This window comes from Sarcophilus harrisii, chromosome 6 (genome assembly GCF_902635505.1).
Source record: "Sarcophilus harrisii chromosome 6, mSarHar1.11, whole genome shotgun sequence".
Classification (NCBI taxonomy): domain Eukaryota; kingdom Metazoa; phylum Chordata; class Mammalia; order Dasyuromorphia; family Dasyuridae; genus Sarcophilus; species Sarcophilus harrisii.
Genome location: NC_045431.1, coordinates 234,016,779 through 234,032,202, shown reverse-complemented (window position 1 = coordinate 234,032,202; position 15,424 = coordinate 234,016,779). Strand labels below are relative to the sequence as shown.

Sequence of the window (15,424 nt, the reverse complement as noted above, 5' to 3'; positions counted from 1 at the left end):
CCTTTCTGTTGGTCTCCATTCTCACATCTCCAATAGAGATTGTATGTCTCAATCATTGTATGTTAACTCAACAAGTTCAAAACTGAACTTATGATCTCCCTACAACTCCCCTCCCCTTTCAAAACTCCTCAGAGCTCCCCTGCTCTCAGTCTTCCAGGCTCACAACCTAGGAGTCGTCCTGTACTTTTCACTCTCTCACCCCTCATATTCAATATGGTGCCAAAGCTTGTTGAGTTGACCTTTGCTGGCTCTCTCACACATGTCCCCCACTCTGATGCAGGCCCTCATCTCCTCACTCCTGGATTACTGCAGCAGCTGCTAGGGGGTCTGTCTGCCTCAAGCTTCCCCACTGCAGTCCATCTTCCAGTTAGTCACCAAAGTGATTTCCCTAAAGCCTAGGTTTGACCATGACACTGCCTACTCAGTAAACTCCTCTGGCTCCCTGTCTTCCAGAGGAGAACATTCAAGGAGCTTTGCTTGGTCTCCAAAGCCTTCATCCCCTGCTCCCCCACCTTTCCAGTCTTGTTATAACTTCTTCCCCAACATGGCCTCTTGAATTCCATAATACCTGCTTCTTGATTGCTCCTTAAACAAGTCCGTCTCTTGCTTTGAGTATAGCCTCTGACCATCCCCCATTCCTAGAGTGCTCTCCTTCTTCCACTCTGATCCAGTAAACTACTCCGATTTCTTCAAGTCTCAGCTAAACTGCTACCTTCCTCAGGAAACCTTCTCCAGTGTCTCTTCATTCTGTTTTGTTGTTCATTCTGGCCACACTTGAGGTTTTCTTGACAAAGATACTGGAGGGGTTTTTCATTCCATTGTCCAGTTCTTTTCACAGATGAAGAAACTGAGGCAAGTAGGGTGAAGTGACTTGTCCAGTGTCACACAACCAGACTGGAACTCAGATAAATGAGTCTTACTCTAATCCTGGTGCTCCACCTGTTGTTTGTCCATTTTTGAAGACCAATGGCAATAAGGTTGAGAAGGTACCCTAAAAGTTTGAGGTCGCAGACTGGTGTTGCAAGGTATCTCAAAAGAATTTGCAGGCTTGAGCCCATCTCCAAGCCAAGGGGCAAAGTTTATTGTCATTGTAAGGCCAATTGAAGCAGGCTAAGTTCCAAAAAGAGTTTGGCAAAGAGCGAGGAGCAAAGAGACACATGTATCCAGTTCTTCATGTAGTTGATGTGCTAATGCTATGGCCTAGAGGGGGAATTGACCAGTGGTCTCAGGAATCTGGTTAGCCCTGATCAGCAGACCTAGGACTCTCCTAAAGCCAGAAAACTTTAGAATCATTGACAGATTGTGAAAACAGAAGCACCCCAAGGTCAAAGGGTCTCAGGATCCCTAAGATATCTTCCCTAAAGTCTAAGGGAAGAAATATTATATTTCTAGGCCAGAAGACTTTTACAATCATATATGAACAGATTGTTACAATAGCACTCTAAGGTTGGGGGGACCTCATGATCACTGATTCTAAAGCCTGAAGACTTTAATATCATTGACAGATTGTTAGAACAGAAGCACCCCCAAATCAGGTGTGTTGTCTCCCCTAGAAACTATATTCCATCATTTTCCCGTCTCAAGCAGTTGGAACCCCAAATTCATTTGGGACTAAGGAATGGAGAGCTCATCTTTCTGGAGCTGCTTCATGCTGATAAGGGGTGTAGAGCTCTCCTTGCCTAGGGGACCAGACTGAGTAGGGGAGGCAGGCAACTTGAAGATGAGCAGCGTTCAGCAGGGTGCCTAGTGTCAGAATCAGTTAGCCGATGGTATTTAGGTTGAACACAAAGTTCGATTCATAGCTTGGAGTCTGGAGGAAACAGATCTTCCAAGTAGGTTAAAACTGCAGAGGCCAAATATGAGCAAAAAAAAGAAAAATTAAAAGTGGAGTTAGTGTGGGGGTCAGTAGAGACAGTAACCAGGAACCCCACTAAGAGGAAGCCTGAGGGGGAATGTAAATGAATTCTATCATGAATGTCTCCCATACAGACAGCTTTACCTGGGGTAAATACCAAAGAACATTTCCCCCACATTTCTGTTTTTTTTTCTTCTCAAAAGAATAGGGGTTATGGGTAGAATTGTAGCATTACACACAGTGAAAGGAATGCACAGGTGTCCTAGAGTGCAAACACCATAATGTTTAAAAGGTATTAAGCTCTGGGTGGAGAGGGTGACAAGCAGAGTGGAGATAATAATCTTAAATGGCTTTGATTTCCTTTAGTAAAAACCTCTGAGCCTTTTCAGTCTTAAAAGGAAAGTCTTTTACCCAATTAGTATGGATGTCAACAAAAACCAAAAGCAGTTTGACACCTGGAAGAAGGGTATATGTGGAAAATCCATCTGCTAGTCCTTCCCTAAATATGTATCCCTCCTCCCAATAGGCTGCAGGATGGGGCAGGGGCCGGGGGAGAGGAAGAGGGTTTCTAAGACTCCTTCCAGAATTTACTTGGGCACAAACTGAGCAGACCTGACAGATCTGTCTAATTGTTTCTCCTAGCTCTTGAACAATAACAATAGGTTTCACAAGGGATTGGAGAGCATTTTTTTCCAAGTGAGTAGCTTGGTTTAGGCCAAAGAGAGGTTTCCATTGGCTGGTCTCTAGGATTAGAAGTTGGTCTGAGGGTATTTGAAACCACCCAGAAGGAGAAAGGGCATATCCCCTTTCTTTAGCAAAGGATTGTGCCTGGGAGCTACATGAGAGTGTAGGATTTAGGGACTTGAAGGTGTCATAGAGGCCAACAGGCAGCAGCACAGGCAGCTGAATCTGCAAGCCTGTTTCCCTTGGCTTGAAGTGAATCCCCTTTCTGGTGTCCTCAGAACATAACAGAAACCTCTCTGGGTCCATGGACAGCTTGCAATAATTGTAGAATTTCCTCTGCATACTTAATAGGGATTCCATTTGTTTATTCATTCATTCATTCATTTGTTTGTTTGGTTGATTGGTTGGTTAGTTCATTTATTTATTTATGCTCTCAAAAGTCCCTTTCCCATAGCCCCATGAGTGTACAAAACCTGAAAGATATTTGGATTCAGTATGGATATTCACTCTCACTCCTTTCCCCAATTCTAAAACTCTGTGAGGGTAAAAATATTCTCTACCCAATGGGGGATTAGAACCTCCAATGGTTGGCTTAGGGTGAGCTTAGAGGCTTCCTCAATTAGAAGCTAGCTTTAAGGCAGGAGAGTCACCCCAAGGACACCAAGTTTCTTTGAGAAGTAAGCAAGAGGGTTCCAGAGACCGAATCAAGAACCATAGGCTTTGACCCCGCGTTTCATCAATGTACAAGACTTTAGGTAGGACTAAGGCTGGGGCAAGAGATTAATTTAGCTTTCAGGACCTTAAAAGCCCTGGTCTGATCAGGGTCCCATTGGAGAGGAATTGTGTCAGGGTCTTGAATAGAATCGCAGAGGGGCTTGGCAATACCAAAGTTGGGTATAAAATCCAGCCGTGCCCAGGAAAGTACAAAGCTTTTGCAATCATGCAATCTTCACAACCATCATTATTATTATTTCTCTTTACAAATGAGAAAAGTGAGCAGAGAATTTGCCATAAATTACATAACTAATACATTTCTGCAACTGAAACAGAGAATGGTGGGCTTACCAAATGAAAGAGGCTGACTGGCTTTCTCACCTCACACTGCCACGGTGGGTGCCGCCAGGATACCCAGATTTTTCCCAGGCAGTTGCTGGATAGGATCTGCTGAAGACTGGGGTGACTGGTATCAGGATTTCCTTTGATGGTAGTTTCAGGTGCCAAGGCTCAGGGAATGCTGACCATTAGGCCATATCCCCACTCCATCTTCATTCCCCCAAGCTGGGTTGGGGAGATGTTGGGTAAGTCTGGGTGGCGTCCCCATGGCTGTTGCTGCTTCCCATTTCCACAGGTGGAGCAGAATTTGAGTTTCCCTCAATTCTTTAGCATTCACTTTTCTTAATCTGATCTGAGATGAGAGGGGTTAGCAAACAGAGGGACTTGGGCTATGCTGATCTTGTTAGCAGTCCCCACAACTGAGATACACTCAGGCCTCTGGAGAGTGGAGTGGAGAGGGTCCCTTAATACCTTCTGGGGTGTTTCCCCAAAGGAGCAGATGGGAACTATGGACAAGATAGAAATCATGGAAGAGTTAGCAAAAAGTTGCTATTTAACTAGTTTTTTTTTCTTTCAGAATGTGGTAAATTCTTGGCATTATCCTCAATGTTTCAGGAATTTTTCTTGCGATTTTAAAATGACAAATTGTCAAACTTCTTAATCATTGCTCTCAAAACTTTGAGAATCTGCTAAGATGTTATTTTAATTTTAATTACATAACTCTATTTCTGTAGATCCCAGCTTGGCCAGAGCTGAGATCCACAGGAAAAAGTTAGGCTTTCCCCCTTTTTAAGGTGGAAACCAAGGATGTTAAGAAATCTTCCCAGCATTCTAACTTTAGTATAGACTTTTTTTTTTTTTGCTGGTTGCATTTTAAATCTTTCCTTGTAATAAAATCTACCTCACAGAACAAAAATGACACAGACATTGTGCACAGAGATTGAGGCACAGACAAAAATGACATGGAAGAGGATTGTCCCATCAAAACCATAAAATGTCTCTGCTGGAAGCCATCCTATGGCACTTCCTCTCCTCTGATGTCTCAGAGAAGGTGGAAAGATGGCAAAGCCTTCTCCCAGTGGCTTGGGGTGTCCCAGCTATCGGGTTGAGGAAGAAAAAATGGGGGGCTTACCTTGACAAGGAGGGAATCAAGCCAGGGGAGGTCAGACTCTCCCCATAGGGGCCACCAAATATTGAAGTTGGGAAGGGACCAAAAGGTTAGGGTTGAAGACTGGTGTCGCAAGGTGTCTCAAAAGAATTTGCCGACTTGTAGTTCAAGTCAAGGGGCAAAGTTTATTATCATTGTAAGGCCAATTGAAGCAGGCCAAGTTCCAAAAGAGTTTAGCAAAGAGCCAGGAGCAAGGAGACCCATGTATCCAGTTCTTCATGTCATTGATGTGCTAAAGCTATGGCCTAGAGGGAGACCTGATGAGTGGTCTCAGGAATCTGGTTATTACTGACCAGAAGACCTAGGACTCTCCTAAGGCCAGAAGATTTTAGGATCATTGATGGATTGTGAGGACAGAAGCACCCCAAGGTCAGGGGGACCTCCCTGTGGCTATCTCCCCTAGAAGGTATATTCCATGAACATCATTAGCTGATGTCTTGACTTGCAAAGGCTTCATTCTCTCTTCCAGACTCATCCAAGTGCAGGAGTCAGACAAAATTCAAGAGGACTGGTCATAGCCTGGGATGCAGCAAGTGGCTTTGGTAGCTTTGATGTCAGGTACCTTTATGGCCCTTGGAACAAATTGCAAATAAGTCTCATCTACCCTTTGCCCCCAGAAAAGTAATCAGATCTGGGACGATGTCTGATCGGGCACACCTGTCAGCTCCGCCTGACTCGGGTTTAGTCTGGAGGCTGAGGAAGAATCAGTGGACTAATGGATGTTTGGTCAAGCTTCCTTCCCAAGCCTGGGTTTGGACAGTATGGATTCACCGCAGACTCCTAGGTCAGAAAGGTACAGAAATAGGTCCTGGACTCCAGCTTAGACCTCAGCAGAGGGCTTCCCATGACATCTGCGGGATCTAGTCTGAAAGGTTTCTGTTTTTCTTTAGACTTTACAATTAAAGGAAATAGAAAGTTGATGCACAGTAACCAGAAAGGAGTGAGAGGAGGAAAGGAGGGGCAGCCAGCTTGGAGCTCCTCCTACCAAATTCTCTACTCTCGACTTCAGCTTCAGGCTCAGTATATTAAGCTCCTCACGCTCCCAGTCTCTTCTCATTGTTCTAGGCTCCCTGAACTCTAGCCTCTCTGCAGGTGCCATGAACATGAACCAGGCAGTCCCCTTGGGGCAACTCAACCGAGCTTTTTCTCCCCCTATGGGTGAGCTTCTCTCGGAGGAGCCAGGACTGAGGCCTCCGGGGCAGGACCCAGCCTCCACCATCATCAGCGTCCACTCCTCTGAGCCTCCCCCGAAAGATTTCTTTGTCTGGTCCATGTTCAACACGTTGTACATGAACTTCTTCTGCCTGGGTTTCATGGCCCTGGTCTTTTCCGTAAAGGTGGGTAGGGGCGCTGGAACCTCTGGGGGCGCGGACCAGCTTGGGAGTCTCCAGCCGGTGCTTGTGTGAGTTTCTGCCCTCCCCCTGGCACTAACCCAGGCTCTCTCTCTTTTCACCCCCCTAGGCCAGGGACCGGAAGTTGGTGGGTGACCTGCATGCAGCCCAGAGCTACGCTTCCACAGCCAAGTGTCTCAACATCTGCGTTCTGACCATCTTTCTTCTGCTGGTCGTCGTCACCGTGGTGACTGTTAGCATCCTCATTACTTCAACGCTCCGGTACTGAGAGCTTTGGGTGATTGAGCAATGAGCTTTTAATTTCAACAGCTTGGAGCATCTGGAAAGAGATGACGGACGTCAGGAAACTGAGATCTTTGCCAGAGATGCTTGCTACAAAGCCATCCCCCCTTATCTATTTGCGTCTTAACGGTAGAGTGCTTTGACAAAAATCATTTTCATTCTATGTGATCAAAAGTACCCATTTGATCTTATGTGATTCCACTTTGTCAAAAATGGTCCCAATATGCTCAAGCTCAACAGAGCCTGCCATGCAATGGCACAATGTGGTGGTTCCCCGGGACAGCAGCAGTTCCCATCTTGGTGGTCACTAAGATGCTCACTCAGGTTATCAACGGGGCCACGATCTGGATCTGAGAGGGGACCTCTATCTGGCCAGCATGAGAGCAGCTTCCCAAGCCTGTGGCCTCCCAGGATGACTTCCCCCTTGCCTCTGGAATCGGGGTGGGATATGTCACTTTTGATCCTCAAGACCAAGAGATGCTGTATTTCCCCAAGCCCCCTTTGTATGTTTGGGTATCAAATCCTTTAAATAAAAGGTCCTGGAGGAAGGTGGCAGCTGAGATCCTGAGCAAGATCTGAGGGAACCATGGCTCCTTTAATAAAGTACCATTGACTCAGAGCTCTGCCTCTGTCTCTTTTATTGTAGGTTGGACAGTTCTAGTCCACAGGAATCCTCTTGCTCTGGTTTTTGTTCTTTGTCACCCTATTAGTATATATATATATATATATATGAACTCACCACAAAATTCTACAATGTGAGATTCTTTTTTTGTTTGTTTGCTCATTGCCCCTTTCTGCTTGGGCTTTTTGTTGGGTCTAGGCTCTGTGCATTCCTAGGAGAGGATCTGAGAGGAGCTTTTGTGACTTGGGGTCCTTCTGCAGGTTTGGGGGGTTATTGAGTGTTTTCTCTTTTTTTTGCATCTGTCTCTGTCTCTTCCTGTCTCTCTCCCTCTCTCTGTCTCTCCCTTTTTCTTCCTCTCTCTCTGTCTCTGTGTCCATCTGTCTGTCTCCACAATCCAGCTTCAGATCCTCATCATTCCACTAAAGTGTTCTCTCCACAGTTACCAAATCCAGTGGCCCATTCTCAGGCCTCTTTCTCCTTGGCCTCTCTGTAGTCTTTGTTGCTGTAGTCACTCTCCTCCTGGACACTCTTCTCTCTAGGTTTTCAGTCCTGGTTCTCCTTCTCCCTTTCTGATTATTCCTCAGTCTTTTTTTTTCTCCTGGATCCTCATCTTGGTCACACTAACTGTAGGTGTCCCACTAGGATAATTCCTTCCTCTTTTCTCTTTCTATTCTCCTTGATGTGATGAACCTTCATTACCATCTCAGATGAAAATTCTAAATTTCACATGTCTGCTCTAACCTCTCTGTTGGCCTCCATTTTCACATCTCCAATAGAGATTGTGTGTCTCATAGACAGCTTTAACTCAACAAATCCAAAACTGAATTCATGATCTCCCTACAACTCCCCTGCCCTTTCAAACCTCCCCAGAGCTGCTGAGAGTATCACCCTGCTCTCAGTCTTCCAGGCTCACAACCTGGGAGTCATCCTGTACTCTTCACTCTCTCACCCCTCATATCCAATCTGGTGCCAAAGCATATTGAGTTGAGTTGATAGAGAAGTGAGAGTGCAGTTAGTCTTGCAGCTGTTATTTTTACTTCAAAGAGAGGGCAGGAAGAGAGGAGTGAGCTTGGTATTTATAACTTGAAGATTGTGGCTCAGGCTCTGTCAGTCAGGGGAGGAGGACTCTCTCACACATGTCCCCCACTCTGTTGCAGGCCCCCATACCCTCACTCCTGGATTACTGCAGTAGCTGCTAGGGGGTCTCTCTGCCTCAAGCTTCCCCACTGCAGTCCATCTTCCAGTTAGTCACCAAAGTGATTTCCCTAAAGCCTAGGTTTGACCATGTCACTGCCTACTCAGTAAACTCCTTTGGCTCCCAATCTTCCAGAGGAGAAAATTCAAGGAGCTTTGGTTGGTCTCCAAAGCCTTCATCCCCTGTTCCCCCACCTTTCCAGTCCTGTTATACCTTTCTCCCCAACATGGCCTCTTGAATCTCACAACACCAGCCCTTGGCTGCTCCTTAAACAAGACCCTCCATCTCTTGGCTTTGAGCATTGTCTCTGACCATCCCCCATTCCTAGAGTGCTCTCTTTCCACTCTGAACACTGCTGGATCAAAGGGTATGGGCAGTTTGATTGTCCTTTGGGCATAGTTCCAAATTGCTCTCTAGAATAAGACTGCAAATTCTTTTGAGACACCTCATGACACTAGTCTGTGACCCCAACCTTTTGGGGTCCCTTCCCAACCTCAACACTTCCCTCCTCTCCCTTTCTTTCATTCTCTCATTCTTTCATTCTTCCCTCCCCTCTCTTTCATCTCTCTCCATCTGTTAGGCCCTGGATAGCAGAGCATACCCCCCTCCCCTTTTTCATTTGTGCAATTAGACTTGGAAATTGAATTTAAAAAGGAAACTTTAAACCTTGAGGTTCTGACTCCCCTTCATATACCATTGAGACACAATGGATAGAAAAGAAAGACAGTCTCCAAGTGCTTGCCTCTCTGACTTCATCCCTGTCCAAAAACTACCCTCAGAATAGAATTATTGTCAAGGACGATCTCCTGCCCTCGGTTGTGCCTTCCTTATAGCCCCTACCTATCCAAGAATGGTCCTCCTCCCCTGGCTGACAGGGCCTGAGCCACAATCTCCAAGCTGTAAATACCAAGTTCACTTCTCTCTTCCTGCCCTCTCTTTGAAGTAAAGATAACAGCTGCAAAACTAACTGCACTCTCACTTCTCTATTTTGCTTACTGAAAAACCTTATATAAATGGTGTGCCTCAGTTGCTCTGGACCCATTGCTTTTTTTGGTCAGCTAGCTTAAACTCTCCACATTAAAGATTAAAAACAATCTCTTCTTGCATCAGTTTCTCTGGTATTACACATCTATGTCTCTCTGTCTCTCATCTCTCCCCTTCTGCCTCCCCATATCCCTTTCCATCTGTCTGTTTCTGAATTTCTCCCTGTCTCTATCTTCCTCTCTCTCTGTCACTCTCCTCTGCCTTTCTCTCCTCCTCTTTCACGAGGGACATGGAACCAGGGCAACCAGCAGCAGCCAGGTTAGTGAAGAGCCAGATTTAGCCCGAGCTCCTCAAGGCTGCTCTTCCCACCTCTGGAGATCTCACAAGACCCTGCCCAAAAGGAAAGAGACTAAGAGAGACCTGCCTCGGTCCCAAGCTGACCCAAAGGGTCCCACCCCAGCCCTCACAGCCAAAGGAAGGAGAGAGAACAAACCAAAAGGCCTTTTCTCCAGCCAACCAAGGACTGTCCCAGAATACCTGGGACATCTTAGAGCTCAAGTGGAAAGCTGGAGCAGTCTCGCCAAACTCTGGCCTCTGCCAGCTCCCAGGATGGGGCTTCTTTTTCCAGTGCCCTCATTCTAACCTTCACCATACTGCTGAGGTTGAGAAAGGGGATGCCAAAAATTTGGGGTCACAGCCCAGTGTCACCAGGTGTCTCCGAAGAATTGGCAGGTTTGAACCCACTTCCCAGTTAAGGGGCAAAGTTTATTGTAATTGTAATGCCATTACAAGCGGGCTGAATTCCCAAAGAAATTAGCAAAGGATCGGAGAGAAGGGGCTAGATCCATGCAGAGTCGAGCCAGAGCTTCCTGAGCTACTTGCTAATTGGATGGCTCTCAGATAGCTTCGAGGGCCGTCTCTTGGTTATCGCTGACCAACAGATTATCCGTCTGACAGTAGCAGTGTTGGTAGGACTATTGTCAGGCCACAAGGCTTTAGAACCAATGGCAGAGGGATTGTTAGAACAGGAGCACTCTCAGGTCAGAAGGGCTTCCGGATCACTAATACATCTTTCCTAAAATCTAAGGGAAGGAACCAACACTATGGCACTTGACAATTATTGACAGACAAGAGCATTTACACTCCTAGACCCGGCGACTTTTCAATCATTAACAGACAAGAACACTCTTAGGTCAAAAGGGCTTCAGAGTCCCTGCAGTCCCACCTACATCACTACCCGTGGACTCTGCCATCCTTACGGCCCCCACACCGGACGGACTATGAGCACCTCGGGTGCGGACCCGGCTTTGTCTTTGTACCCCAATATTTAGTCTGGCGCCTGACACCTGGTAAGCAATCGGTGCTGGCCGACTGGGGGAAAGCACGAGGAAGGGGAAAGCGAGGAGTTCAGGCCCGCGAGGAGGCTTTGGGCACTACTTGGTTTGGCGGAAGTTTTGCGCCCTGGAAAGTGCAGCTTCGATAGTTTCTGTTTTTCTACAGACTTTGCAATCTCAGGAAACAGAAAATTGGCACAGATTGAGCAGAGAGGAGCGAGGGGAGGGGAGGTGGGACGGCCGATCTGGGGCTCCTCCTGCCAAATTCTTTCTCCTTCGTTGTCTCGAAACTCCTGCAGCTTCGGGCTCGAGCTCCAGGCAGTGCGCGTTCCAGGCTCTCCAGGCTCTCAGCTCTTCAGGTTCCGGAGCCATGAACAGCAACCAGGCAGTCTCCCGGGGGCAGCTCAACCGAACTTTTCCTCCCCGAAACTATGAGCTTCTCTCGGAGGAGTCAGGACTGAGAGCACCGGGGCAGGACCCAGCCTCCACCATCATCAGCGTCCACTCCTATGAGCCTCCCCCGAAAGATTTCTTGGTCTGGTCCGTGTTCAACACGTTGTACATGAACTTCTGCTGCCTGGGGTTCATGGCCCTGGTCTTTTCCGTAAAGGTGGGTAGGGGGACGCGCGCGCGTCACCGGGCGCGGGCCAGCTTGGGAGTCGCCAGCGGGTGCTTGTGTGAGCTTCTGCCCTCCGCCTGGCACTAACCCCGGCTCTCTCTCTCCTCACCCCCCCAGGCCAGGGACCGGAAGTTGGTGGGTGACCTGAATGCAGCCCAGAGCTACGGCTCCACAGCCAAGTGTCTCAACATCTGCGCTCTGATCTTCTCGCTTCTGCTGGTCACTCTGGTCATCATTCTGGTGGCCACCGGTGTCATCATCATCAGGCGGGCGGCAATGAGCCAAGACAATAACTCTTACTTTCCCGATTTATTTTCGGGCAACTAACCACAATTTCGCACCCTCCCTAACCCCAGTCTCTAGTTCGCTCCGCCCCTCCCCCTCCTTCCTTCCCTCCCTTCCCGCTGTTTTGAGGCGCCTCTTCCGACTCATCTCCCCTTCCTCCCTCCCCCATTGTATTCAATAAACGCCTCCGTTTTTACGTGACTCTCTCTTCTCTGCTCACCCTCTCCCTGGGTACCCTGGACCTGCAAGGTAGAGGAGCTCCCGAGGGCTCCGGCCCTGGGCGCTTTAGTAGCTGCCCGGGCCCATGAGAGGGATTCCCAGCGTGGAAGCCAGATTCGAGAACAAGAGCTCTCCTGCCGGGGTTAAGCAAAGACACTTTGTCTCGCTCTGCTCCTCCCTGGAACTCCCAGGGACTGCAGAAACGATGGGGTCAGAGTCTGGGGGGAGCAGGAAGCCCCTTCTCGGAAGCCTCAGCTTGCGGTGTGCCCCTCCAGGAGGAGCAACACCGCATTTGGAGCCAGAGATTTGTCCTTGGAGAACCTGGGGCCGCTTCCCAGGAGCTCAGAGACATCCGGTCCAGTCAACCTAGGCGCCATGTGAGGAGGCATCAGCTGGTCAGTGCCAGATGGGATGGGGCATCCTGACCCTTGCGGCTCTCCCTTGACCCCAGAATTCCCCCGGGGAGGTCAGGGGAGGCACTGACCAAGGTTCTAGTCTGTCGTGATAGCGTTCTTAGGTCCATGGTGGGGGAGTGGTCGGCAGCTGAAGGACCCCTAAGAGACGACCGGAACCACAGCAGGGAGCAAAGAAGCAAAAGACGGTTTTTTCCCCCAAAGAGCTCACAATTTAGTGGGAGGGGTGGGGAAACAAACTAAGCAAAGTATACACAACATGGGTCCTGATTGACTCAGATTCATTGTAAATAGCAATTACTTCTGCTTTGTCCCAAAACTCTGAGGGACTCGCCCTCTTAGATCTATTACTTTTTTTTTTTTTTTTTTTTTTGCATTAGGTGAAAGAAGAGATTCTTTGCCTTAGTTATCATCTAGCTTTAGTCACTGAACGGGTGCAGCCTCAGTCAAACTGACACTTGTTGAAGACCATAGCTTAAAAAGTCCAAGATCTCTATCGCAGCCAGGGCCATGTCCAGTCCTCCTGATCTTTATCTGGCCACTGGATCCCGATGCCTCTGGAGGAGAAAGTGAAGAGGTGACCCTGCACAGCCCTCTCTCACTTAAATCCAACTCACTTGCATGTCATGACATCCCTTCCCTGATATCCTGACACTCAGAACAAAGGACAAACGACATAAGATAAATAGGATATAATTAGCAGAGGAAAAGCGCTGGAATTAAGGAGGGTTGGGGAAGAGAGGACATCCTTTAGAATTTGGAGCTTGAATTGAGCCTTGAAGTCAGAGAGCTCAGTGGTCAGAGAAAAGGAGAGAGAGAGGCAGCACTGCAAGCAGGAGGGACAGCCTGAGAGAAAGCCCAGAGCTGAGAGTTGGAGGCTTTTGCTCATGGAACAACCAGGAGGCCAGGGACCCTGAATCAAAAGAGTAAGGCATGAGAAGGCAGGAAAGGTAGGATGGCCAGGTGATGAAGGTCTTTGAATGTTAAAGAGCATTTTGTATTTTGTTCCAGAGCTGATAGGGGCCCCCTGAAATTTATCAAAAAGGTGGACATGGCTGAACCTGCATTTTAGTGTCTGAATGGAGAGTTGATTGAGTAGGGTGGGGAGAGACTTGAAGTAGACAGACTCCCCCTCCACCTTTCCAGAAGTTATTGCAATAGCAAGAAGGGTCTTCATAGGGAAGGGAAGAGACTATCAGGGGAGAGAAGAGGGCATTTCAGAGATGAAAGCTGGTGAAAAGGTGAAATCAGCAAGAAATATCCTCTTTATTGTTTAGCCACAAAGGGCAGGAGAAATATTTGAAGAAAGTCGGTGGAGATGAAGAGTCCAATGAGCTTTATTTCAGGGTAGAAAAGCCAAGGGCATGAGTCAGCAGAGAAAAAGAGAGAGACAGAGACAGAGAGAATGAGAGAGAGAGAGAGAAAGACAGAGAGAATGAGAGACAGAGAAAGAGACAGAGGGACAGAGAGAGAATGAGAGACAGAGAGAGACACAGAGATAATGAGAGACAGAGAAAGAAACAGAGAGACAGAGAGAGAATGAGAGACAGAGACAGAGAGACACACAGAGAGAGACAAAGAGACACACACACACAGAGACAGAGAGGGAAAGAGAGAGAGAGAGAGAGAGAGAGAGAGAGAGAGAGAGAGAGAGAGAAAAGGAGGGAGAGAGGGAGGGAGAGAGAAAGAGATTGAAACTAAGTGAAAGAATGAGGATAACAAAGGGTGCCATCTGTTGGAAGAGATGGGATGGAATCAGATTCGTTAAGAGAATGGAGCCAGTAGCCCTTGTAAGGAAGGAGAGAGTCCACTTCATCAAGAGAGGCAGAAAGGAAGGAGAAAGGGGTGGGCAGAAGGCCCCTGAGTGATAGGAGATGGTGGAGCTGGGATGGTGGAGGAGGGAAGGAGAGAGAGCTCACAGTGAATGGCTTCAATTTTTTTATATAAAATAAGAGTCCTCTTATCTCAGCTGGGAGATTGGGGGCCTTTTGAGAGGGGAAGAGAAGGTTTGGGAGAGCCTCTATGGAGAGGGCAGAGGAACCAACCAGGAAGGCATAATGGGATTGTCCGGCAGCGGTGAGAACCCAGTTGAGGCTGTGAAACATAAGTCTGTAGCGGACCCAGCCAGAGTGATTGCGTCCTTTTCTCCAGATTTGTTTAGCAGTAGGAGAGAAGGTAATGAATGTGCTAAGCATCCAAGGCTTGTGATAAGGGGACAAAGGATTCAAGAGAGGAAGTTGACCAAGAAGTCAAGATGAACAGAAGAGGAAAAGGGGGCTAGAGCAGAGGAGCTGTCCTGGGAGAGGACGGAGGGGTCAAGGGCTTGGAGGCCATAGCAGAGTGATATAAGGGGCAAGGGAGAAGGGGAAACCAGTGGGTTAGGGTCAGATAGGAAGATTTCAGAATTCTTGACTGCGGAGGCAGTGCATTATGGGTAGCAGCAAGGTTGAGGGTCTGAGCAACTTTGCGTGTGGCTGCAGGGAGTTGGAGAAGTAGCTCCTGGAAAATGAGCAGGGTTTGGGAGGGAGCTGTTAGGGTGTTGGAGGGGGTATCCGAAGTCCCCCTCCTGCCCAGTGGGAGGGCAGGCAAGAGCTGGGGAGGAGAGGAAGGTGGTGAGCCCAGCACTGAACTCCTGAGGAAGAAAGGGAGTGATCTGGGGGGTGGAATATGGTGTAGGTGAAGAACATTAACCTCAAAGGAAGAGAATTTGCTATGTTATGGAGGAAGGGGGGGAAATTAGAAGTGACAATGAAGAACAAGGAGGCTCCCGGCCCCTCCCCTCAACTAGTGAGCTAAGGAGAGAGCGAAGGGGCTGCCAGGACTGGAAAGGCTGGTCAGGGGGATGGTGTCATGGCGGGGCAGGTTTTAGGGGGAGCCAGTAAATAGCCCCAGTAGGAGAGGACAGGCTGTAAGACGGAGGGAAGTCTATTGTGCATGGAGCAGACGTTCCTGGAAGGATTGGGTGGAACTTGGGGATGGGGGGTGGGCTGGGATGGGGATTTGGGTAATGATCCACAAGAGTTCTGAGCCACTGGTCACTGAGTCACACATACCGTGAAGGGCGTGTCCAGATGCAGGGATGGAGGGCACCCTCAAAGAGGTGAGGGAGAGCTCTGCTCCTCTTTGGCCCCGAGATTCTCCACATCCCAGTTGGGAGAAGGGGCTGGTGGAAGACGCCTGGCCTGAAGCAGCCCTTCCTCAGGGAACCCCTTCATCCAGCAGATGGAAGGCTCACACTGCAAGCGCACCTTCCGATAGTCCTTATCTTCTGTCTCCCCACTAGAATGGAAGTTCCTGCAGAGCAGAGACTTCCTGACTTGTCTCTCCTTCAAAATAAAAGTGCCCTGGTAAATCCTCCA

General features: G+C 48.3%; 2 protein-coding genes and 1 long non-coding RNA gene across 3 annotated transcripts; 2 read left to right on the top strand and 1 right to left on the bottom strand.

Annotated features, from left to right (window-relative positions):
* Nucleotides 1–815: 815 nt before the first annotated feature.
* Nucleotides 816–5,633, bottom strand: LOC116419920. The gene is made up of 3 exons (XR_004230243.1): nt 4,725–5,633; nt 3,605–4,098; nt 816–1,843 (listed from the first exon to the last, which is right to left on the bottom strand). It is a non-coding gene; the product is annotated as an uncharacterized LOC116419920 (long non-coding RNA).
* A 131-nt stretch (nt 5,634–5,764) lies between these two features.
* Nucleotides 5,765–7,013, top strand: LOC100922763 (interferon-induced transmembrane protein 3-like). Its single transcript, XM_003774236.4, has 2 exons — nt 5,765–6,097; nt 6,222–7,013. Exons 1-2 carry the CDS (start codon nt 5,858–5,860, stop codon nt 6,378–6,380), a joined length of 399 nt encoding a protein of 132 aa, XP_003774284.1. The 5' UTR covers nt 5,765–5,857; the 3' UTR covers nt 6,381–7,013.
* Nucleotides 7,014–10,777: 3,764 nt separating this feature from the next.
* LOC100917284 (interferon-induced transmembrane protein 1) lies at nt 10,778–11,634 on the top strand. The gene is made up of 2 exons (XM_031942508.1): nt 10,778–11,139; nt 11,266–11,634. Exons 1-2 carry the CDS (start codon nt 10,900–10,902, stop codon nt 11,473–11,475), a joined length of 450 nt encoding a protein of 149 aa, XP_031798368.1. The 5' UTR covers nt 10,778–10,899; the 3' UTR covers nt 11,476–11,634.
* Nucleotides 11,635–15,424: the final 3,790 nt, after the last annotated feature.